This window comes from Aythya marila (assembly GCF_965140915.1).
Source record: "Aythya marila genome assembly, chromosome: 30".
In the NCBI taxonomy this organism is placed as follows: Eukaryota; Metazoa; Chordata; class Aves; order Anseriformes; family Anatidae; genus Aythya; species Aythya marila.
In genome coordinates this window covers 2,020,932-2,044,903 of record NC_139071.1, presented here as the reverse complement: position 1 = coordinate 2,044,903, position 23,972 = coordinate 2,020,932, and the positions used below count along the sequence as shown (strand labels likewise).

At 64.3% G+C, this 23,972-nt stretch overlaps 2 protein-coding genes across 6 annotated transcripts; both read right to left on the bottom strand.

Annotated features, from left to right (window-relative positions):
- Nucleotides 1-214: 214 nt before the first annotated feature.
- ENDOU (endonuclease, poly(U) specific) lies at nucleotides 215-3,314 on the bottom strand (the record flags this gene model as incomplete). Its single annotated transcript, XM_082781458.1, has 8 exons — nucleotides 215-861; nucleotides 1,321-1,463; nucleotides 1,762-1,868; nucleotides 1,958-2,071; nucleotides 2,165-2,364; nucleotides 2,477-2,648; nucleotides 2,905-2,946; nucleotides 3,125-3,314. The coding sequence occupies 8 exons, from the start codon at nucleotides 3,312-3,314 to the stop codon at nucleotides 747-749; spliced, it is 1,083 nt and encodes a 360-aa protein (XP_082637584.1). The 3' UTR covers nucleotides 215-746.
- A 5,715-nt stretch (nucleotides 3,315-9,029) lies between these two features.
- On the bottom strand, nucleotides 9,030-22,884 carry RAPGEF3 (Rap guanine nucleotide exchange factor 3). 5 transcript variants are annotated; one of them, XM_082781362.1, is made up of 27 exons: nucleotides 22,513-22,884; nucleotides 17,340-17,393; nucleotides 16,929-17,035; nucleotides 16,672-16,793; nucleotides 16,369-16,543; nucleotides 16,040-16,124; nucleotides 15,811-15,871; nucleotides 15,534-15,610; nucleotides 15,254-15,400; nucleotides 14,954-15,063; nucleotides 14,691-14,779; nucleotides 14,138-14,216; nucleotides 13,745-13,895; nucleotides 13,588-13,664; nucleotides 13,396-13,434; nucleotides 13,210-13,298; nucleotides 12,989-13,135; nucleotides 12,787-12,884; nucleotides 11,768-11,893; nucleotides 11,477-11,625; nucleotides 11,308-11,398; nucleotides 10,936-10,986; nucleotides 10,677-10,764; nucleotides 10,500-10,564; nucleotides 10,193-10,247; nucleotides 10,017-10,088; nucleotides 9,030-9,440 (listed from the first exon to the last, which is right to left on the bottom strand). In XM_082781362.1, the coding sequence occupies exons 1-27, from the start codon at nucleotides 22,804-22,806 to the stop codon at nucleotides 9,322-9,324; spliced, it is 2,817 nt and encodes a 938-aa protein (XP_082637488.1). In that variant the 5' UTR covers nucleotides 22,807-22,884; the 3' UTR covers nucleotides 9,030-9,321. The 5 variants fall into 5 exon arrangements, with proteins under 5 accessions (XP_082637488.1, XP_082637489.1, XP_082637486.1 ...); XM_082781363.1 differs by having other exon boundaries at nucleotides 11,477-11,622; XM_082781360.1 differs by having other exon boundaries at nucleotides 11,477-11,658; nucleotides 22,513-22,883.
- Nucleotides 22,885-23,972: the final 1,088 nt, after the last annotated feature.

Sequence of the window (23,972 nt, the reverse complement as noted above, 5' to 3'; positions counted from 1 at the left end):
GTGCACCTTCTGCAGACCCCGATTCCCCTGTGACGGTCCCCAGGGACGCAGCCGTGGGCACACGGCAGCCCCGTGGGTCCCCAAGTGGGGTAATTCCTCGGGGCAGGACCCGTCAGCAGCTGCCCAAGGACCATGGGGGGGGTCTTCTTGGGGTCCCCGATGGAAGGGAGCAGCCCCGCACTCTTTATCCGTTTGCACACACATTTATACACGCACTGATGGGGTAAAATAAGAGCAGGGGATGGGGAGGATGGGGTGGCCCCAGGGGAAAGGCGATTTGGGGAACACCTGGCAGCACCCAGGGGTCCCAACACCCACCCTATCCATGGGGCTGGGGCGTGGGGGGGGGGGCTGGCAGAGCTGCTGCTGCCCATGGCACATCCCTCGGGGCACAGCAGGGTCTCCAACACCGAGGAGGTGACCGCATCTCCTTCCAGGGTCAGTATTTATTTCGCTCGGGGGGGCCTCCTCTTTCCACTGCGGGTCCCTCTCTGCCCCCTGCTCTCCTGCCATGACCGGGCGATGCATCACTGGGAGGTACTGGGGCTGCTGCCTCCCTCCCCTCGCTGCCTCCACACGGGCCACAGCCACCTCCGTCCTGCCCCACGTCGGTCCCGGGGCTCCCCATCTCTCACGGGGGGACAAATCCTGCCCCACACGGGGGATCCACGGCGTGGGGCAGCCCAGGGCCCCGGAGCAGTGGGGCTGCGGCCGCCCCGTTCCTCCCAGCCGGGATGGGGGCAGCCTCAGGGCGAGATCACGTAGGCGGTGGCGATGTATTTCTTGCCAGGGCCGTAGGTGGACTTGGTCCAGGTGTAGGTCTGGATGCTGATGCTGTGGCCACCCAGGCTCAGGTGGCATCTGTGGGGACACACAGGGGACACACGTGCCACCCTTGAGCCCCGCGTTCACTTCTCCCCCCTCCCCAAAGCTCTCCCGGTGTCCCCATGTCCCCATCCCAACCCTGAGCCCCACGTTCACCTCTCCTCCTTCCCCAAAGCTCTCCCGGTGTCCCCACGTCCCCATCCCATCCCAATCCCACCCCTGACCCCCACACTCACCTCTATCCCCTCCCAAAAGCTCTCCTGGTGTCCCCATGTCCCCATCCCAATCCCACCCCTGCGCCCCACGCTCACCTCTCCTCCCTCCCCAAAGCTCTCCCGGTGTCCCCACGTCCCCATCCCATCCCAATCCCACCCGTAACGCCCCCAAAAACCGTGCCGAGTGCCCAGGGGCTGACTTGGCTGCTCCGTGGGGAGCAGGAGGGCTCGGTGGCAGGCGGACAGACGGATGGATGGACGGACACGGCGCCGTACTTACGCCCTCCCAGGACGGGCGATGAAGCACAAGGTGTAGACGCCGAACTCGAACTCGGGGCTGCAGCCGATGAACGCGGAGCCCACCTCCTTGTAAAAGCCGTCCCAGCTGAACTGCAGCCCCAGCACGTCGGGGTAGGAGTCCCACTGCAGGGCAGGGGAAGGGGGATCGGGGGCTGAGACCCTCGGAAGCCAAGCAAAACCTTCGTGTGGCCTCTCCAGGAGGCTCCCAGCCTCACTCCTGCTCCTGTCTGGGAGCTTCTTTTGCCCTTTGCAACCACTTTCTCCAGATCTCCCCACCCTGCTTCCACCCCAAAGTCCACGTAGGGGGGCAGAGGGGTGAGCACCTCTGCCCCATGCACCGGGGGGGTCCCCGTTTGCCCCCCTCGGGGTGCAGCTGATGGAGCGAGGTCAGCCCAAACCCTCCCATGGGGGCAGCACTCACCGGCCCGTTGTAGTTGTGGCTGTAGTAGTTGACGAGTCCCTGCTTTTCCAGCAGGTAGAAGCGGATCCAGTTGTGAAACCCGCTCACTTGCCCTTTTTTAATCTCCCCTAGGCACAAACCAGACCCTGGGGTGAGCCGGGCACCCCTCCCCACTGCCCAAACCCTGCCCCATCCCACCGGGACGCGCCGGCTCTACCCGAGAAGACGTGCTCGAAGCCGCTGGAGTCCTTCTCGCCGTTGCCTCGGGAGTAGAGGCCGAACCACATCTCCTTCAAATCCTCGAGGAACTCCTGCTCGGAGCCGTAGCGGTCTGCGGGCAAAGCAGAACGGGGAGGGAGGCAGGGAAATAGGAGCCGGGGGATCGACACGCGGCGACCCCGCTCCTCCCAAGCTCCACACTCACTTTTCTGATGGAGGAAAGCGAAGAGTTTCTTCATCAGCTCAGTCTTCATCACCTCCCGGAGGAAGGTGTCCTGCTCCCTCAGCTCCTCCGCCGTCACCTCCTCCTCCCGGCCCGTCGCCCGCTGGTAGTTGTCCAGCAGCCTGATGAAGCTGGCGTAGGTGGGTTTGGAGAAGAGCTTCTCGTTCACGAACGCGTAGAGCCTGGGGAGGGGGGGAGAGGAACCCTTTGGAGACCCTTTTGGACCCCTCTCCAGACGGCCAGGTCCCTTGGCACGTGGTGAGGGCGCTGGTGGCAGTGCCGGGGCGCACTCACGGCCGGGGGGAGCGATCCTCCTGGTCATCCGTCTCGTCGGGGGCAGCCCGGTACTGAGGGTTGATGGTGATGTCCTGGGGCCGGGCTTTGTTGTGATCGGCCCCGTAGAGCTGCTCGGAGACCTGCAGGAGCTCCTGGTCGCTGATGGCATCGCGGCTGCTGGAGAAACCCTCTGCGGGGAGAGGCACGGGGTGACCGCAGGGCGCAGGGGGGTCCCAGCCGGCTCCAACCCCACATTTTGGGGGCAAGAGCCTTCATTAAGTGAGAGGGGGACATCAGTCCTCGACCCCCAGGCTCAGCACCAGCACGCAGAGGCTTTGCACAAACGGTGGCAGCACCTCAAAGGTGCCAAAACCGCGCCGCCCCACGCTGTCGGCCCTGGGAGCAAGCAGCCCAGAGGCACACAGAGGGGACCCAGAGCCACTCACCACCAGCATGCCTGCGTGCTGCTTCCTCGCCCCATTCCCCACCTGCACAAAAACAAGAAAAAGGGCTCAGGGTGATGGAGACGCAGGCTGGGGCTGCCCAGGACCATGCGCACAAGCGCACAGTGGCACGGGTGGGTGCCCGCACGGAATCAGCCCTTGGCACCCCACCGACGGGCTCCAGCATCCCCACGGAGCCCCCTCCTCACGCAGCAGTGCTCACCCGGTCGGCAGTGCTCGTAGTAGTCCTCGCAGCAGTTGTGGTGGCTCTCGCACTCGGCGTCGCAGTGGCACTCGTCCTCCTTGCTGTAGGGCTCCTCGCAGCGCCCCTTGCAGGAGTCGGGGGCCGTGTACAGCTCTTTGGGGGAGAGAAACAACAGCGTGGTCTGCGGGGTGCTCCAGGAGCCCTGCATCATCCGTCCCCAAATCCGGGAGCATCTCCACCTTCTGCCCAAGCTGCCGCGTGGCTCTGGGTCCTGGCTGGTGGCAGGGGACAGCACGGGGACACCGGTGCTGAGGGTGTCCAGGAGAGAGGAAAGGAGCCCCAGGTGCTCCGGAGCTGGGCCAATTCCTCATTCCCCGGACCATGGGGATGCTGCAGCACCCCAACGCCCATAGCTCAGCGCATTCCCTCCCTGCTCCCATCCTGGGGTAGCCAAAAGAACCAAGCTCCCGCCGTGAAGCTGTCCAGGATCCTTCCTTTCCCAACATTTTGGGGTGGCATTTGGACCGGCTGAGTCCCCAGGACGCATCACCACGGGTCACCCCCTTTCGGCCGCAGCCACGTGCCACGCCGGGGTCCCTGGCAGGTCGCTTGGCACGGGGAAGCACCTTTTTGGCTCCCCACCACTAATTGCCTGCTCTGATTCACCCCGTTAACACCAGGCTTCGAGGCAGTGCCCCAGGCCCAGCCGTCCCCAGCGCGGAGGAGTGCCACATTCCAGACGCCTTCATTTTCTACCCGTCCACCAGTCCTTCCGCCACGCCGGGCAAACTGGGGCCTCCCCGGCGAACTATTTATGTGATGAATACGTCGGGCAGCCCGTGCTTTATTACGCGTTGTGGCGAAGCTAAAAATAACGCGGCGACTCAAGCCGTGCTCCGAATAGCACAAATGCCACCTCTCCGAGGGGCAAGGGCCGCCTGCTGCCAAGCAAATTGGGCTGTAGGGGACCGAGGTGGGACCAGAGGTTTGGTTTTAATTAAGGGACAACCAGGAGGCATCGTGCTTGGGGAAGGTGCCTTTTTCTCTGCCCACTGCTTGACGATGCTCCTGATGAACGGGGCAGCCTGGGCACGGCTTCCCCGACACCCCCTTGGTGCCGGCACCCCAAGGGATGTGCCAAGAGGCCATGCCCCGGACGAGCCAGCCTGCAAAGCGATCCCTGGAGGAGAGAGTGTTGCTTTCCCTTGCAAACCTGCAATCAGGCAGCAGCATAAACACGGCGAGCAACACCTCTGGGTGGCCTGCCTTCGGTTCCAGCAAGCCAAACGTGCCCACGGGGCAGATCCTGAGCCGGCAGTGCGCAGCCTGACCTCCGAGGTCACCCTGGGTGGCTCCTCTCTGCAGCCACTTTGCTTGCTCTGCTCTTCTACGTTTTTCCCCCACTATTTGTCGGTTTTGGGGACAGCAGAAACATGGCCCTACAGGTGATGAGCTGGGAGGAAGAACCTCTTTGCCCCAGCAGCCCCTGTTGGCTGGTCTTGCTGCAAGGGCAATCCTGCTTGATTTCATGGGATGCTCCTCGAGGAGATTCACCCTCGGTGCTATTTTAGTCCCATTTTCACCCATGCTGATGCAGGGACAACTGGAAAGAGCTGTAAAGGGAAGGACCACCCGATGGTTTTGGGGACAAGCATCGCTCGTGCGCCCTGGTGTCACCCATCCGTGCAGCAGGACAGCCAGGTCTGGATCCCCGGTGGGCACAGCAGCTGCAACCCCCATGGCGCAGCACAGCACCCCTCTCCATCCCAAAAGCAGCATTTGGGCTAAGTCGGGCTGAATGACACATCCAGGCTCGTTTTCCAGCGGGAGGGATTGCGCAAGGCGCAAAGGAGCTGCCCACACACCAGCCAGCACCAAGACGGTCACGGGGCGCGTGCTGCCCGAGCGTGTCGCAGCAAAACCCAGTACCAGGACGTGCAGTGACTCAGCCGAGCCTGGGAGCTCTGCAGATCCCTCGGAGGAGCGAGTTCAGCATCGGTTTCTACCACGAAAAACAGCAGCAACAAGCCAAGGCTTCTCCCAGCGCAGGGCACGGGGCTGACTGCAAGAAGCTGCTCGCCTTGCGGAGAGGTTCAAACCTAAACAGAGCCGAGCAGCTGCAGGGCAGCCTGGCACTCCTGGTGGTCAAATTAGAGGAGCTGCAGGAGATTTGGGGGAGAGAAAAGCTGGTGGGAGAGCTCACAGGGCTGGAGGAGGGCAGCTGGAGAAGGAGGACGTGGCCAGCCGTGCCCAAACACTGCTGGTGCTGGGATCTGGGTGGGGGGACCCAGGACCATCCTCCTGCCCTCTCCTCCGAGCCATCGCCCCCTGGACCAGCCCCTGGTGTTCGGCCCTTCCCCAGCAGAAAGCTTCACTTGCCAGATGAGGCAAGTGGAGGCCAGATGTGGGTTTGGCAACCAAACCCTCGGAATGGCCCCCGGTGAGACGGGGCTCGCCCAGCCCACGGATATTCTCTGGGAAGCACCGAGCCAGACAAAAATCACTGTCAAATATCTCATTTTCAGCTCTCCAGCCAGGCCAGTCCCTGCCTGAACGCAGCTTTTGGACGAGAGCAAACTCGACTTCATTTCTGCCAGGAGGTTTTGATGGGGAGAACGCAGGCTATTTCCCGAGCAGCTCCGCTCCCCGAGGCGAGGGGAAACATTTTGGGGGTAATTGGGCAAAACCTCCAGCCACCGTCCTGCCTGGATGAGGATCGGGGTGGTTGTTACACCGCAGAGGTGCACCACGAGCAGCCAGAGATGCTCCCCAGCTCCTCGCTCCCCCAGGCAGGGGCTGGGGCCCCACCGCCTCTCCACATCACTCCAGAGCGAAATTTGGGGTCCAGTTAGAGGGGGCTGCTCAGGACCTCATCCAGGGACGTTGTCTGCCTTCAGGATCCCTCCACCTTCTCTCAGGGCCTTGAGGAAGGATCTCGGAGAAGAGCAAAGCTCCCCTTTGGCTGCAACCCCCTTCATCTCGTCCCAGGTCCCTCGTCCTGCCCCGCCGGCTGCTCCCCAGCTCCAGCACACCCCGGTGATGCTTCCAAGCAAGGACGGTTTCGGTGCTTGCATTAAGCAAGACAAGAATACATCAAAGTGTCAGGGCAGCCCACCAGCTGGATTGCAAAAGCAGCAAGGATTGCAGCAGCAGCTCCTCTTCTGCACCTGCCTTGCAAAATTCCTCTCCGCTCACCTCCAGGCCAGATACAGCCTGCTGGCCACGTCAGAAAAGTGGTGAAACTCCCTTCTTGAGAAGGGATTACAGCTCGCATTTTATGTGAGAACACGGCCAGGACAACACCCGGCCACGTGCAGGATGCTCGGAAACAAAGAGCCCCAAAGCCGATGCCCAGAAGCTGCTCCTTGGTGCATCATCGTGCCAAAACCAAATTTTTTTTTTCCTGCTCGTCCACCCGAGCCCATCTCCAAACAGCTTTGGCTGAGCTCCACCTGCCTCGTGCTCCGTCCCTGATGCCCCAGGAGCCCCATCCCGGGCTTGCTGCTCTGCCCCATCTCCCAAATCCCTTGTCCCACACGAACCACGTGCCCTTCTCCAGCCAGAGGCCCTGCCACACGCCAGCCAGCACCCGCGATGACGATCTCGGCGTGACGGATGGGATGACCAAACGCCGCCAAATCCACTTCCCGGAGCCACCCGACCTGCCCCACAGGATCCCAGCTCATGAGCTGGGAGCTGCCAGCACTTTTGGGGCTGTGCGGGCAGATCACAGCTCTCACACGGCACCCCCGAGGCTTTGCTCACCGACCAAAAGCCGGGACCTGGCTCAGGATGAAACCAGGGCGAGAAGCAACTCGGTGCTGGGAGCCCCAGTAAATCCCAGTGCGCTTCCAGCCCGGACACTGGGGTTGTGCCAGTATAGCCGCCCTGACCGGCCCGTGCCCAGCCCCAGGGCTGTGGGATGGGCTGTGTGGATGTGCTGGGCTGTCCGGGAGCACAGCGGAGCTTTGGTGGCTTTTTTGGGCAGTGCTTGTGATGGGCAAGGCACCCCAGCTCGTGCCGTGCTCTCCCTGCAGCCGGCGAGCTCCCCTCCAGCATCGACCGGGAGGATTGCGGGTAAGGTAGCGGGGAAATATTGCCTCTAATCCTCCCCCAGGATGCAGAGGAAGGTGAATTTGGGTGAAGAAAGCCCAGCAGAACTCAGAGGGGAGCAACCCAGGGGGGGGTCACAATGCAGCAAAGAGAAGGATGAAGCCCCCTCCTCTCCAGCTGAGCCCCCAGAGCCGGAGGAACCCCACGACCACCACCCTCCACCCATTCCCCTACAAACCTCTGCTGGATCTGACCCTCGGTGAGCCCCCAGCCCCCTCCCCAAGCCGGGCCCTGCTACTCACGGCCGGCCACGCAGCCCAAGGCCATCCCCACCCCGATGAGGAGCATCCAGGGCTTCATCCTCCTGCGGGAGCTGAGCCGGGTGCTGGGGAGCACCCCGGAGAAGCCAGCTGGAAATGTGGGTGCTGCTCGGCGCTCCCTGCTATATGTGGGGCCCCGGGAGCCGAGGGAGGAGCCCGGTGCCACCGAGGAGCTCGCGGGCAGGCTGCGCCCCGACTTTGGCAAAGCTCGTTAGGCGCACGTCCTAATTACAGGCTGCCCGGAATGGGAGGAGGGCTGGTAAATCCAGCTCCCTGCCTTGCTCCACTCCTCGCGCCCGAGTTTCTCCCCCTGGGCAGTGATGGAGGAGCAAAGGGAAAGCTTCTGGGGAGGGGGCTCCCTGCCTGCCCACAGCCCCCACTTCCCCATGGATCAGTGCCACAGCTCGGTCCCTCCCTGGCACCTGGTGCTAAATCCCCTCCTGCCCCCTTGGCACCTTTCTACCCCCGGTTAATTGCAGGGATAACGACTTTTTGCGCAGCCCCCAGCACAGCTCAGCACCACAGCTGCTCACGGGGCTCTGCTCCGAGCCCCAGCAGGAAAATATCCCAATCCCCTTCCTTCTGGGGGCTGGTTGGGTGCCCGCAAGCATCGCCCTTCCAGGAGAGCGATGGGACCAGCGGCACCCATTGGTGTGCACCTCAGGGTGCGCCTCGGCTGCTGCTTTCTGCCTCCTTTGCTTCCCGTATGGCACCGGGGGCTTCTCAGGGAGCCTCACCCGGAGCCTAAACCCCAGGGCCCAGCATTTTCCTGCTGCACAGACAAAAAAAAACCCTTGCTGCTGCACCTCCCCTGCGCCCTCACCGCCAGCAGATCCAGGACAGGACCTCCCCACGCAGGGAGCATCGCCCCCACCCCAAATTAAGGGCATCACCCCCACCAACTGCCCCCTCCAGCCCAGAGGAGGGGATTTCTGAGCAGCAAACCACTCAGCAGCTGCCCGCAACACACCCTGTGCCTTGCAACAGCCTTAACCCCGCCGGGATGCATCATCTGGCACAGGTGAGCAGCGTTTGGTGTAATAAGGGCCAGGTTTGGCTTCCTCCTCACCCCTCAGTCATTTCCTCCCCCTCCACCCTGGGCTGGTGACCCCGTTGACTTGTCCTCGCTGACAGCAGTTTTGTTTTCTGGGATGTTTTCACGTCATCCCGCGCTGACTCTGCGCATCGGCTGCCTCTTGTGCCAAGGAGGCTGCTGCCACGCGTGGCTGCTTGTGCCCCATCCGGGTGGGGAAACTGAGGCACGCAGGCAGCTGTGCTCGGCCCAGGCTCAGCTTCTGGGGCTGTGCAGCATCCCAAAGCTGGTCCTGGGGCCGTGACACCTCCCAGAGGACCAGCAGGGTACAGGATCGGGGTGGCCCCCTCTGGGTCGGCACAAGCCAAAGCCACGAGGAGCAATGGGCACCCTCCAGCCCCGCACCCCCGGGGCGAGCAGCATCGGTGTGGGGCAGCCGGGGCTCCTTCCCCCCACCCCAGCTCCTGCAAGGGGTGAACCCGGGCTGCTGCGTGGCGAAGAAAGGTGGCTGCAGCCGTGCATACAAAAATACCTCTATTGCTCGCTGCGTGGGGGCTCCCCACCCCGCTGTCCGTGGCCTCGCCTGCCCGCAGCCCCCCTCCGTGGGCTCCCGGCTGCCGTGCTCTGCCAGCGCCGGGGTTTTGGGGTCCAGGGCACGGCCGAGCAGAGGCTCTTGGCCAGCTCCAGGGTGTCCCCGTGCGCCCTGAGCCGTGGGGAGCAGAGCTGAGGGCTGCCCCCCACCCGGCACATGCACGTGTGCGCACTGCCGTGTCCCCGCTGCGTCCCTGCTCCGTTCCCCTTCCTCCCCGTCAGGACTCCAGGTCTCGGGAGAGCCGCAGCAGCTCCTTCTGGCTGTCGATGGCTTTCAGGTGCTGCAGGTAGGCCCAGGTGGAGACGGGGCTCCGCACGCTCAGGGACTGCTCCGAGCCTGCGGTGGAGAGCTGGGCTCAGAGCCGGGCTCCCTCAGCCCCCTCCATCGCCCCCCGCTCGGCTCGTGCACCCCCCGTGGCCAGACTCAGGGGTCCTGCCCCATCACCTCCCACTCGGTTTGTGGCTCCCCCTCCACCCCTTATTGCCCAGCTCACCGAAATCCCCTCCATTTTTTTCCAGCTCATCTCCCTGATCCCCTCCATCACCTTTAGCTCAGCTCCTTGAACCTCCTCCGCCACCTCCAGCGCGGCACACGGGTCCCCCTCCCTTTCCTCTCACCCAGCACACCAAAATCCCCCCCCATCACCCCCATCCCATCCCGTGGACCCCCCCATCACTCCCAGGAGCTGTAGGAGCAGGAGCAGACCTGCTCCACGGGGCGAAGCAATGCCCAGCTGGGGATGGCAGGGAGCAGGAGCTCGCCCTCCACCCCTGCGCGCCCCAAAGCTCCGCCACCCCCCGCCCAAATTTCTCCCCCTGCAGCCAAGCTGCTGCCCTCAGGGTGCCTCCCAGGGAAGGACGGTGGGCGCCCACGTAGCCCCACGGGGCGGGGGTCTCCCAACACCCAACGTACACGTGCTCATCCTGACAGCCTTGGGGTCCTCCGGGCGGTGCGGGGAGCGGCTCCGCAGCGGGGACAGCGGAGCTGGGTGCGGAGGGAGAGCAGGAGCTCAGCTACGGCCCCGGGGGGGGGACCTCAACCCCACCCTGGGCTCCTACTCCTCGCCCCCGACCCCAGGGGGCACTCACCGTGCGCCTGGCCCCGGCAGCGCTGCAGGACACGCACCGTCTTGGCCATCATGTGCTGCGGGCAATGCACAAAGGTCACCTGCTGCCACCCGGCACCGTTTTGCTCCCCGGCTGGGAAAACACAGCCCCCCCCACCCCCCCACGGCTTGAGCAACAGCCACCCCGTGACCCCCACCCCATCAGCAAGGGGGTCCTGGCCCCCCGGAGGAGAGGGGGGGGCGGTTCGTGATGCCGTGTGGATGCTCTGGGTCTGCCTCCCCAAGGGGACAGCAAGGAGGGACCCCCCCGGACCCCCCCCGGCACTCACCATCTTCTCAAAGTTGATGAGGTTCTCGGCCAGCGTGCGATTGCCCTCGTGGATGAAGGTCATGTCTGCAGCAAGGGGGGGGGGGATTTGGGGATCAGAGCGAGCCCCCAGCTTGGTTTCCTGCTCCCTGGGGAGGGCTGGGTGCCTGCAAAGGGCCCCCAGAGCTGCGGCACCCACCTTTGAGGAGGAGGGGGACGAAGGGGATGATGGGGGGGCTCAGCTTGGCGACGGCCAGGCGATAGACCCGGTGGTTCCACGACGGGTCCTGGGGACAGAGCGGGAGCTCAGCGGGGTGGGGGTCTCCAGGGGAGGGGGCTCTGGTGCCCTGGTGCTCGGCACGGCCCCAAATTTGGGAGAAGGGAATGCCCCCCCGGCTCTGCCCCCTGCCCCAACCCTGTGCCCCCTCCCCAGCTCTGCACAAAGTGCCCGCGCTCACCAGCATCCTCTCCAGCGCGGCGTGCAGCTTTCGGATCTTGTGGGGCAGCCTCTGCGCGGAGAAGGGGGGGTCAGGATGGCCCCATGCATCCCCCCCACTACACCTGAACCCCCCCTTAAATCTCGGGGCACCTCCGAGCCCCCCATCCCAATGCTCCTCTCCGGGCTCCAAGCTTGCTCCAGGGTAACTTGGAGCCCGTTTCCACCGCGGTGCGCGGGATTTGGGATCCAACCACGGATGCACGGGTGGATCCTGCCCCTCTTCACCCCCAAACCTTTTGGGGTCAGCTCGGAGCCCAGCAGCCCGGCCACCCCAATCCCTTTTCTAGCCCAGGGGACCCTGCTCTGTCCCGGGGGGGGGGACACCCGTTACCTCCCAGGTCTTGGCAAGGCGGCTGACGGCCGTGTTGCTGACCCCAAACATCACCGCGAAGAAGGAATTGAGGTTCTTCTGCTCCTTGAGGCTGCGGGCAGGGCTGGGCTCAGCTAGGACACCCCCAGCCGGTCCCGACGGGGACAGGGACGGGGACGGGGACACTCACTGCGCAGCCAGCTTGATGAACTTGCGGAGGAGCTGGGCTCTCCTGCCCACCTCGGGGCAGAGGCAGAGCTCGGTGGCCACCCAGTACTGCAGCTCGTTGAAGCGCCGCATGACGCGCTCCAGGTTGGCCGTGGTCACCTCGTGAAACTGCTGCGGCCCCACGATGTAGTGGATCATCTCCACCTGCGGGGCCGGCGGGGTGCCTGAGGGTGGCCGAGGGGGTGGCCAAAGGGGGGGTCTCGGGGGAGGTTTCCCCTTCCAGCTCGTCCCGGTCCGGGCGCTTGCCCCGTACCTGGTGGATGCTCTTGAAGAGGTTCCAGTCGTAATCCGTCAGGTGGCTCGCCAGGTCCTTGGAGCTGATCAGGTCCAAGGTCTCGGAGGAGCCGACGTGGGGGCCCAGCTGCTCGGGGTGGGGGGTCTGCACGCAGGGGAAGGGCGAGGGGCTGGGGTCGGAGCCGTGCCCCTTGCCTGTGGCCGGGCTCACCGAGCCTCCTCCATCGCTTCGAGGTAGGCTCGGGACCCCCCTGCGGCACCTCTGGCTTGCCTCGTGCACCCCCTTCATCGCCTCCAGCCTGCCTCACTGCTCCTCTTCCTCTGCTGCCTTGGGTTCCCCCATCGCCCTTCGCTCAGCTCACCGAACCCTCTCCACCACCTCCAGCATGGCTCATGGGCGACCCTATATAGCTCTGCATGGCTCTTGGATGACCCTATATAGCTCAGCATAACCCATGGACGACCCTATATAGCTCAGCACTGTTCATGGATGACCCTATATTGCTCAGCATGGCTTGTGGATGACCCTATATAGCTTGGCATGGCTCATGGATGACCCTATGTAGCTCAGTATGGGTCATGGACGACCCTATATAGCTCAGCACGACTCATGGACGACCCTATATTGCTCAGCATGGCTCATGGATGACCCTATATAGCTCAGCATGGCTCATGGATGACCCTATATAGCTCTGCATGGCTCATGGATGACCCTATATAGCTCGGCATGGCTCTTGGATGACCCTATATAGCTCGGCATGGCTCATGGATGACCCTATACTGCTCATGGCTCCTTCTCCATCACCTCTTGCTCATCCCACTCAACCCCCCCCACCTCTATCTTGGCTCCTGGACCCCCCTATCACCCCCAGGACCCCCAGAGGGACCGGGAGCGAGCGGGAGCAGACTCGCTCCACGGGGCCAAGCGATGCCCAGCCCGCTTCCCACCCCCCGGAGCACCCGAACCACGCCGCTGTCCCCCTCCAGCAGCTCCCAGCCCCGTGCTGCCCCCCCCCCAGCACTGCCCCCGGTGCTCACCAAGCCTCCCAGCTCCTCCACGCTCACGGCGAAGAGCCGCTCGTTGAGCCCCAGCGAGGTGAACACCCCCACGGCGTCCAGCTGCAGCCCCACTTTATCTGCAGGAGGCAGGGCGGTGATCCTACAGCTCCCTTCATCACGGGAGAGGGACCCCAGGGTGCCCCCCGGGAGGGTGGTGGGGGGGGGACACACGGATGCTCACCTCCAGCCGAATTCACCTTCACCAGGAGGTGCTCCCGGTCCCGGCCGAGCCGGGGGGCGAGGGAGCGCAGGACGTCCCGCACCGAGGCGTTGATGGGCAGCACCGTGACGAGGCACGAGTGGTCGGGTCTGTAGATCTCGTAGGGCACTGCGGGCGTTCATTCTTCAGCAGGGTGGCCATAGGAAAGGGGGTGACCCCCCCCCCCCGAAGCCCCCCCCTACCTTTATCCTGGGCTCGTAAGGCACAGCTGCTGCTCAAAGCCGCCTCGTCCTGGCTCGCCAGCCAGCTCACGGAGCTCCGAGCCTGTGCCCGAGGTGGGAGAGAGCGGGCACGATGCCGTCCCCAAAGCCACCCCTCTCCTTGGGGGGGGTCCCAGCTCCCCCCCAAACTGCCATTCCCCCCTTACCTTGGGTTGGGGAGAAACGCTGCCGTCTCCGTTCTCCAACCTGCACGGAGAGAGGTGTTAAAACCCCTCGGAGCAGGTGAAACGCCACCCCCCCTGGGGACCCCCGTGGGGACAAGGACACCGGGGTGACACCGGGGGTCCGGCTGGGCGCTGCTGCTCTCCACAACCCCCCCCCCAGGGGGAAAAAACTCACACTCGGGTCCGCCGGCGTTCCTGCTCCTGCACCATCCCTCCCAGGCGGGGGTCCCGGCTCGCCAAGTCGGCGAGGTTCTGGGGGAGGCAAAGGGGGGGTCAGCGCCGCGTGGCGGTGGCCGGACCCCTCCCGGGGACGCCCCCCCAGCTCCCGGTACCTGCAGCAGAGCCGTGGTGCTGCGGTCGCCCTGCAGCAGGCGGCCGTAGAGCAGCACCCACTGGCTCACCAAGCGCAGGATCTTGCGGCGTTTGTGCAGGGAGTAGGTGGCCTTCTCCTGCTCCGAGCCCTCCAGCGGCTCCGCGCGGAAACTGGGACCAGTTAAGGGCACTGGTTTGGACTGGCGTGGGGCAGGGGGAGCGGGCGGGGCAGCGAGGGGACCCCCTCACCCGCCAGGATGGGATGGGAACGGGGATGTGCCTGCGGGGTTTGGGGTTCCCGCAGCCAAGCCCTGGTGTCCCACTGGGGTGGCAGGGGCCAAGCTGAGCCCGCCGGTCCCCAGCGAGGGGGTGCATGCCGTGGACCCCCCCCCAGTCCAGCCACAGAAGGATATTGGTGCAGCAGGGCTCTGCAGAGCTGCGAGGTCGGCATGAAGACGGTGTAGGTGAGCAGGAAATCCCCCAGGAGGGTGTCTGGAAGAGAGCAGAACAGCCCCCACCACCCTTCGTGACACCCCCAGTGGGTCGGCGACCCCCCAACCCACAGCAAGCGTGCTCCTTGCCGGTCACTTTTTACTCCTAAATGCCTGGGAAAGGGTTGAGCAATTTTTTTTTAATTTGAAAAGAAGGAGAAAGCTCCGCGCTCGGAGGAGATTCGACTCCAAGCCGCCTCGGCTGGCGCCAGCTCAGCAGCTCGCATTTTTTGCCCGCTGGGGACATCTCCTGGCTCCCAGCTCCCGGCTCGCCCTCTTCTGCTGCTCTCCGAAGGGAGGCGCAGGGCGTTGGGCGAGGAGGGAGGAGAGGCTCCGGAGCTGCTCCTCTCTCCCAGCCCGGGTGAGGGATTTTGTGGTGCGAAAAGTGGCTTTTTTGGTTCAACTCCTGGGGTGGTGACAACACGGGAAGCAGGGGATCCCTTGCCGGGACCCCCGTGCCGGGTCCCCCACCTACCCACGGGGTCGTAGAGCGTGGCGTCGAGCCTCATGAACTCCAGCAGATGCTCGAGGATCTTCTCCGGCGTCCCGGCCATCACCAGGTACCTGGGGGCAGAGGATGGGGCGCATCAGGGAAGGGACGGCGAGCACGGCGTGCCCTCCCCATCCTGCCCCTGGAATGGGGCTGAGGAGCCCGGCCACGGCCGGGGAGGTGGCCGAGGGGCAGGAGATGTGGGGTGGCAGCCCCGGGAAGGAGGGACGGGGACGGGAGGCTGTCACCTGCTGCTCCGCGCCGCGGCCGGCTGGCTGCTGCCACCCTGCGGGTTCTTCTGCAGCACCAGCACCACCTTCCCGTGCTCCTTCAGGCGCATGGTGTTGGCCTCCACGTCCTGGAGGGGGAAGGTGGCCGTGGAAAAGCACCAAATTTTGGGGAGCGCCCCAAAAATCACGTCGGCACGCGGAGAACTGTCCTACCCTACAAACCCCACGGCTCTGCGCATCCCACAGCGCCGGGAGGGTGCCCAGGATGGGGTGCTGGTGCCGTGCCCGGCACGGGAACCCCCCAATCCCCCTGCCCACCTTGAGGATGTGGTTGAAGTCCTGCTTGTCCACCCGCAAGAAGTGGCAGTTGTCCTCCCGCAGGATGATGCTGGCCGCCCTGGGTGCATCATTCACCAGCGCCAGCTGCCCAAAATCGTCCCCTTCGTGCAGGGTGGCCACCAAACCCTGCGGGGGGACAGGGATGGGGTGAAAACCCCGGTCCCCTGCTCCGGGTGGGGGATGCAGGGTGTCTGGAGAGCCCCACGCCTCGGCACCTGGTGGTATCGGGGACAAGGTGGCCGCGCAGGGACGCACCCACCTTGCCGTGGGTGACCACGTTCACCGAACCCTTCCAGACGATGTACCACGAGGTGCCTTTGTCTCCTTGGCTGAACACTGCGGGGAAAAAAACGATGGGTTTTCTCTGGGGAGACCCCCAGCATCCCCCATCATCCCCATCCCACCCGTTCCCACCGTCCCCGGTCCAAGAAAATCCAGCTGGAGCCTCTGCACCGAGGGCAACGTCCGCCCCGCCTGGGGACCCTGTCCTCGGGGACGTCCTGTCCTTGGGGACATCTGAGCTACTCGGTACTCACGCACGGTGCCAGCTCGCTGGTGTGACTCGAACATCAGCACGGCCGCCAGCTCCCGCTTCACCTGCGGCAAGAGGCGCCCACCCTTAGGGCCAAGCGAGGAGGGGACACGCTCGGGATGGGGTGGCGGGGTGGCAGGGGGCCCCAGGCACGGCTGGAGAGGGCCAGGAGAGGAGGAGGAGGGTGCAGGAGGATTTGGGAGGGGATGGAGGAAGGGGTGGGGGGCACCCACCGAGTTGGAGAGGTGAGCCACGGCTTTAATGTGGAGCAGCTCCTCAAATATCAGCTCCAGCTCGTCCTCCGTGCGCTGGGCCGGCCTGGCAGGAGAAAGGTGGGTGAGCGGCCACCGTGAGCACCCCAGGGCCCTGCACCTCTCCCTGCCACCTCCTCGGGTGCCACTTTGCTCCGGGCACAAGCCGGTGGCACCCCCTCAAGTCCTCGACCTGGCAGCTGGGGAAGGGATGCTCGGCGCACCCCAACCTTTGGCATCTCCAGAGCTGCGTGGAGCAGGGTCCCAACGAGCCCCCCCCCCCGGCCCCCTGGGAGCCCCCAGGCACTCACGGCTTGCGCAGGGCCATGGTGAGCAGCGCGTCGGGACCCAGCTGGGCCAGGAAAGCCACGGCCTCCAGCAGCTCCTCCGCGTCCCGCAGCCCCGCGCCGGGCTCGGGGTTCAGCTCCAGCTCGGCGAAGCGATAAAACTGCGTGTCCTTGTCCTGGAAATGCCACTCCTGCTTGACTGCGGGGTGGAAACACACATCAGCTTGGGCGTGCGTGGCACCACAAGCACCCAAGGGAGACCACGGGAGCCGGGCGACCCGGTGCACCCAGCACCCAAAGGCCCAGAGGACCCCCGGTGGTGCTCACCGTGCGTCAGGACCCCTCCGTCCACCAGCACTTGGCCCACCCCGACAGCCTGGCTCCGCGTCTGGACGCCCAGCCCCGCGTTCAGCAGCCAGTCCACCAGCTCCTTCCCCGAGCAGCACTGCCTGCAAGGGGGAGAAGCGTTGAGAAATGCCCCCAAAAGGGGGTTGCAGCACCCAGGAGCACAGCCAAGCCCTCCTCAGAGGGTCCTTGGCAGCCCGCGGTGGCCCCACGCGCGGCGCGGATGCTCGCCGTCCCACCTGTGGTGCCGCAGGTGATGCTTGTGGTCCCGGATGAGACCTGGGCAGGTGCTGGTGAGGTGGGTGAAGAGGAGCTTCCCGGCTCGCCAGATCCTCTCCGAGGATGCCTGGGGGGGAGAAATGAGGTTTTATGGTTTGTGGTGCAGCCAGGAGGGCACGGGCAGTGACGGGCACCTCCACGCCAGCAGGCTTCCTGCTCAACGTCCCCAATTTGGTGCCAGGGTGCCATGCCCTGACCCCATCCCAGCACCCCAGGACCTCCATCCCCAGCCCCAGGAACCCAGGAGCCCAAGGGATTGCCCATCCCACCACGGCCCCCTACCCACCCCAGCCTTGGAGACGTTTCTGCCCCCCTCAACCCTTCCCCAAGCACCGAATTCGTGCCCTTGGGGGCATCCCCTGTGCACCCACCTGGGTAAGGCTGTGTCCATACTCCAGAGAGGATTCAGTGTCCAAAAGCGGGGTCTGGAAAACCAAAAAAAAAAAGGGGTTGGTGGCTGGGGAGCCTTGCACACCGGGGGACCTGACCCTGCAAAATGCCCCCCCCGGCGGTGATGTTTAACTCCAGGACAGAAAGCGCATTCAAACAAGCGAGCCGGGAGATAAAAGAAGGAAGTTAAAAGTAAAACCCTCACAAACAAGGATCAAAGGAGCCTTACTGGAGCCACGGAGCAAACGTCACTTGGGGAGGACATCAGAAAGACCCACGGGAAGCTGGAGCGGCCCCGAGGCAGGGAGAGGGAAGGCCCCAAGTTTTTTCCTCCAGCTTTGAAGCCGGCTCCAAACGAGGAGGGGGAAAAAAGATCACAAACTCCAGAGGAAAGAGCTGGAGGAGCAGACCCGCTGCCAGCCCATCCCACAGCAGGATGAGGATGGCAGAGAGCGATGATGATGAGTTTTGGCCACGTCCTTGAGCCCACCCAAACCCCTTTTTGCAGGGACTGGTCCCGGATCGAGGCACAGCCAGAAAAGCTCACGCAATAACTCCTGGAAACTAAACAGGAACAGCACCGGGACGTGCTGGTCCCACAACTGCAGGAGCTCAGCGGCCAGACGGAGGGCTGCAGGTGGCAAAATTGAAGTTTTTTGTTTTGTTTTGTTTTTTTTTTCCCAAAGGATTTTAGGGGGGATCCTGGAAGCTCCCGAGCACCGGGCTCGTGCCGACACGGTGCGGTGGCATTCAGCAATAACCTTCAGGTGCACGAGGGGATGGAGCCTCCTGGGGATGAGTTTTTGTGTTCCCAGCAGGGAAGCAGAAATTCAGCCCAGACATAGGTGAGGATGGGGTATCGGAAGGAAACAAGCTCAAATTCCCCTTGTTCGTGGTCAGAGGCTCCGGGCTGATCGTTACTCCTCGAGCGCAGCAGGAGCCCAGGCCCCCGTAGCTGTAAAAAATGCAAATAGTGGGATGGGTGTTGGCAGGAAGGGAAGAAAATAGGATCCCTTGGTGTGCCACGGCACCAGGCCACAGCACACCCTTCTCCCTCGGCCCTTCAGCGCTCCCTTAGCCTCAAAGAGAAATGAAATAAAGGCCGTGAAATGCCCCAAAAAGCCTCATCCTGGAGGACCTCTGAAGCCAACGAGGGTCTCTTGCAAGTCGAAGGAGCAGATGTGAATGAAATGGGGTGAGAAGGGGGGCACAAACCGGGGGTACTCCCTGCTGCAGGGCACAGGGGATGCCGAATTTGCTGCAGAAAGGGGCTGGGTGGGTTAAAGGGAGGCCAAAAATATCTGTCCCGTGCAAAGGCACCGCTTCCAGCTCAGGAGGGCCGAGCTGCGAGTCGCTGGGAGGGGGCAGAAGATAAATCCTCTCCCCGGTGCTTGTGAAGCTGAGCCCCAAAGTCATCCCCGGGAGCTCCTCCCTGCTCTTTGCAGCTCTCGTACCTCGGTGCTGAGCCTCTCCCTCCTTCTCCAAACCCTTGCTTGGTAAAAATGCATCTTTTAGGGACGGAAACCCCTGTCACCCGCTGAGTTCTTGCTTTGTTTAATTGACACCGGCTCGACACACGATGGGCTGACCCAGTGCTGCTTTCTAAACCAGCTCCCCTAACGTCTCCGCCGTTCACCAAGGCCAGTCCCGAAATAGCATCGCCCTGCTGGGCTCGGGGACTCCTTCCTGGAGCAATCCATCACGGCACCGTCGGGAACTGCTGGGAGCTGCCTCCGCTAGCAGGGTGCGTGCGGCGATCCAAAGCCACAGACCCTGCCAGGCATCACGAAAGCGTGGCATTGCCAAAAAAAAAAAAAAAAAAATCCACTCCGGGCACCCAACGGGGCTGCTGGATGAGATGGAAACACCTCCAGCTGCTCGCACCATCCTCGTCCGCTCCGAAAACCGCGCTGCTCCAACAGCTCCGGTTAAACCTCGAGGGATGTTTCACCTCCCACACGGCCACGGCCCTGAACAAACAACCTGTCCTCTCCGAGACATGTGCTGAATCCGTCCCCAGAGCATCCCAGCCCAGTCAGACCTGTTTTCCACGGAGGCAGCCGCTGCCCTCGGAGCATTAACCCCAAAACGCAGCGAGGAGCATCCTCCTCGGGTGCTGAGGGGGCTGGTCCCCAGGGGGAGGCTTTGTGGGATCCCTCCCCGGTTGTTTCTGGTTGCTTTGAGAAGGGTCCTGAAGCACTCGGGGCTGGTGGGTGCTCAGAATGTAATTTTGGCGATTTGGCGTCTTCTGGGCCAGATCCTCCTCAAATCTGCTGGCTCCGGGCTGGCGGCGGTGGTGTGGGCAACCCCAGCAAGAGGGACGGCCCCGATGGAAGCCCCAGTGAAGGAATTCAAGGGTGATGAGCTGCAGAATCCTCCTCTGCGAGGGAATTTGAGGGGAAAAAAACACCCAGCAGGGAGCTGAGGGGAAACCAAACGGCCCCGGCACCTCTGGGTGCAGGCAGGTGATGGAGGTGGGCGCACGGCCGGGTGCTCTGCCTGCCTCAGCCCTTCCCAAACCCCCAGGGCTTCTTCCTCCTCCTCTTCTTCTTCTGGAGCTCGAGCCCTCAGGCAGCAGCTTGCAAGAGGCTCAGGAGCAATTTGGGAGTCGGGGGACAGATGGAAACCAAGTGGCAGGTCCCCGGGGACGCTCCCAGCCTGGCCGCTGTCACCAAAGCCGGGGCGCCGCCGCTTACTCACTCTGCAAACTTTCCCGAGTCCCGTGACGCCCCGCGGAGCAGGAAACGCTCCGGCAATCGGAGAGCAAATGTTTGCAAACAGGAGCCCGGGCTGAGAAACGTGGAGCTGCCTCTCGAGGGACCCGCAGGGCGATGCCACCCGCACCGGCCCCGTACGGGACGGGCTTCGTGACGTGGGTCTGTCCTTGGGGCCGAGAGCCAGGACGTGCCACGGTCCTCCTCGAAGCAAGGACGGTGAAGGAGACCAAGAAAAACCCAAGGACGGCTGCGTGGGGAGGTTTCTCCCTGCTCGTTGCAAAACCAGCTCTGGAAAACGCGGGCAAAATCCCCCCAAAACGCCTTCCCAAGCACGCCCGCTCCCCGCGCACAGGAGCTGGGTGAGTTCCCAGGGCTGGCCCCACAGGATGTCGTCCCCCCCCCAGGTCGTCGCAGCATCGCGGCCGCCGTCTCCAAAGGGCTTCCGAAGGAGTTGCCTGTTTCCATCTTCCTGCTTACGGGACACGGGGGCGCTGAGATCCTGCCGGTCTCCAGAAATCCGGCAGCCGCGGGCGAGCGGCCAAGGCCGGCAGCGACCGTTCCGCGCTCGCGCTCCGCTTTGTTTGGGATCCCGAGGAAAAACAACAGGAGCTATTTCAGGCTTTACGGCTCCGGAGAAAGTCCTCGCCCATCCGCAGGCTCCAAAGGCACGGCAGCCAGCCAAGGGGTTGGCTTCCCTCCATCCCCCCCCTGGGACCCTCGCAGGGGAGGGGTCTCCAAGGGGACCTCTCCAGGGACGCGGTGACGACGGCGCTTGTGCTGCGGGATGGGTGCAGCTGTTTGGGGACGCCGGAGCCTCGTGGCAAAGAGCAGAGCTGGAGGAGAGCTGGTGGCTGTGGGGACAGGCAAGAGGGTCCCCAAGAGGGACGGGACAGAGCCACACACGACGAGGAGCTTCCAGGAGCTTGCAGCCATGGGGACAAGGGACACTGCGTCACCTAGGCACAGCCAGATGGCTCCCAACCACCCGCCTCTCCCCACTCGAGCACCCTCAGACCTGCAAGAACAGGGGAAAACACCCCCTCTGTCCCCCTCCCCAAAAGAATCCCCTCAAATGCCCATCAAGGGGGGAGCCACGCAGGAGGGGACGCTCCTGCCACACTGCACGTGCCACCACGCTGTGAGATTTTGCCAGATTTTTGGTAGCCCAGCACTTGAAAACAGCGGCGCCGCGACCTGCTGCTGTCCCGAGCCCTCTGCTCGTTAAATAAAAATACCCCAAAGGGAGTCAGTCCCTGCAAGTTCTGGGGAGGAAAACATCAGAACGAAGGGGAGGGAAAAAAAAAATAAAGAGAGAGAAAAGGGAATTCTGCTTGTGAAAGAGCTTGCAGACGGCACAAAAGCACGCAAAGCGATTTCTCCTTATTCCTTAAGGACGTTTGTGCCAGCTCAGGCAGCGTGGGAAGGGGAAGGCGGGCGGCCACGGGGCTCGGCTGGGACATCGGGTGCCTGCGGCCACCTCCAGCACCCAGGGGACAGCGGGGGGCCGGCAGAGGGGACCCCAGGGGCTGGCAAAGGGGGTCGGCAGCGGGCTGGGGGGCTGGAAGCCGTGGCGCCGGGCACCGTCCTGCTGCCAAGCGACCGGTTCCGCCTGGAGAAACGGGCTGAGCCGCCAGCGGGGAGGGAACGTGTTGAACCCTGCGTGCCACGGGCACGGGGAAGGTGTTTCCTGCTCGCTGGCTGCAGGTCGGGGTGCTCTGCCCAGGTGCCGAGCGCTGGAGCACGACGGCCCCGGGCTCGTTTCGTGCCCCCGCTGCCAGCTGCGCCCAGGAGAAGGGGCCGGGGCTGGCGGCCACCCAAGGGTGCTCGCCACACGCCTGGCCCCACAGGTTGCAAACCGGAGCGGGGTGCAGGTCACGGCTCGCTGCCAGCCCACCTGGGGGGGCTCGGGAAGGCCAAAGCTGCCCTACAAAGAGGGGCTGGGGGCTGTGATAAGGGTGGGGGTCCTGCTCGGCTCCACCTCGTAGCCCCCAGCCCTCTCGGCGCAGGGAGGGATGCTGAGGGGTGCTGGGGGCTCCTGCAGGTGGGGTCGGTGACTGTTGTCCCTGCTGTCCCCATGTCCCTGCTGTCCCCATATCTGTATCCACGTCCCTGCTGTCCCCACTATCCCCATGTCCCCACGTCTGTCCTCATGCCCCCACTGTCCCCATGTCTGTCTCCATGTCCCCCCTGTCCCCGTGTCCCTGCTGTCCCCACATCCCTGCTACCCCCATGTCCCCATGTCTGTCCCCAGGTTCCTGCTACCCCCATGTCCCTGCTGTCCCCATACCTCCACTATCCCTATGTCTGTCCCCATGTCCCCATGTCCGTCCCCATGCCCCTGCTATCCCCACGCCCCTGCTGTCCCCGTGTCCCTGCATCCGTCCCCATTCCCCTGCTGTCCCCACGTCTGTCCCCGCGTCCCCGCGTCCCCACTCACCCAGCGGATTCCCTGGATGCGGGGCAAGCTTCCCCCTTCTCCCTCCAGCCGGATCTCGTAGCTGGAGCTCCGGAACAAGTGCATCTTCCTCAGCAGCACCGGCAGCCTCTTCCCGTCCCCCCCGAGCCCACCGGAGGGCGGTGGGGGACCTCCGGGCCCCCTCTCCAGCCCGCTTCTCCCCGCTTCCAACCGGCACCGGGGCCCCAGCGCCGCCGCCCCCCGCCGCGCCGCCGCCTCCCCGTTTGCGCCCCCGGTGCCGGTGCCGGTGCCGGTCCCGGCCCCGCGCACCTTCATGCGGGGGCGGCGCGGCGGGGCCGGTGCCGGTGCCGGTGCCGGTGCCGGTGCCGGTGCCGGGCGCGCCCCGCCCCGGAGCGGGGCCGGGAGAAGGAGAGCGGAGCCCCGGGGGGGGCCGTCCCCAGCGCCCCGTCCCGCCCCGTCCCGCCCAATCCGTCCCGCTCCTCCCTCCTCCGGTATCGTTTTTTTTTTTTGGGGGTCCCCCCTCCAAAAAAAAATCACCCTGCTGCTCCTTCACCCTGCTCCTCCCTTCCCCGGCATCGATTTTTTGGGGGTCCCCTCCTTCCCCCCCAAATCACCCTGCTGCTCCTTCCCCCAGCATCCTTTTTGGGTATCGCCCCCCCAACCACCCCTCTCCCCCTGGCATCGTTTTTGGGGATCCCCCCCCCAATCCTCCCCACTCCTCCCTTCCCCTTTCAACCTTTTTGGGGACCCCTCAACCCTCCCACCTCCCATCCCCATCCCTGGGGACCACGGTGGCCCCCAGGAGCCCCCTGCCCTTCCTGGGGTGCTCTGCCCCTCCTGCCCTCCCCGGACACCCCCAGGGATGGGGTGCAGGGGTGTGGGAGCAGCTTGTGCCAGGAGGTGGCCCCCCAACATCCAAAGCTGAGGACTCTGGAGCAGACCTGGAGCAGGGCCAAGGGGTCCTGGGAGTGCCTGGGCTGGGGCTTTTGGCTAAAAGGAAAGGTTTTTCTGCCAGCGTGAACTTTCACTTTTGAAATAAACCCTGCTTTAACGTTTAAATATATATTTTTTCAGGATCTATATTTAAATAGCCCCGCACCCCGGCCAGCAAAGCAATGAGAAACACCAGCTGAACACCAGCGCGTTGGAGGCGCGCCCTTGGCACGCTCCTGCTTGCCGTAGCCACCCTGGGGATTTCGGGGTCCCGCCGGGCTCCCCAGGGCTGTCGCTTCTCCAGGTCACCCCACATGGGCCTGGGGAGGTGGAAACAGCCTTGGGGAACCCCCCTGAGCAGGAGCAGCCCTATAGGATGGGGACTGCAATCCTTCCTATCCTTCCTCCCACCGCCCTCTTCGCCTCCAGGGCCCCGTGAGCGCATGGGGGCAGAGAAGGCATTTTCCTGCAGGACAGGGGACCCGGAGGCTTCTGCTGCAAGAGGGACCCATACCCAAAACCCACACAAAATCACGGCGTCAGGGAGC

Coding starts and splice junctions, on each gene's coding strand:
- RAPGEF3 (XM_082781360.1), bottom strand. CDS start 22,806: ATGAAGGTGCGCGGGGCCGGGACCGGCACCGGCACCGGCACCGGGGGC. Junction 17,036..17,339: donor ATGGACACAGCCTTACCCAG/GTGGGTGCACAG, acceptor TCTCCCCCCCAG/GCATCCTCGGAGAGGATCTG. Junction 10,248..10,499: donor TCATCAACTTTGAGAAGATG/GTGAGTGCCGGG, acceptor CATTGCCCGCAG/CACATGATGGCCAAGACGGT.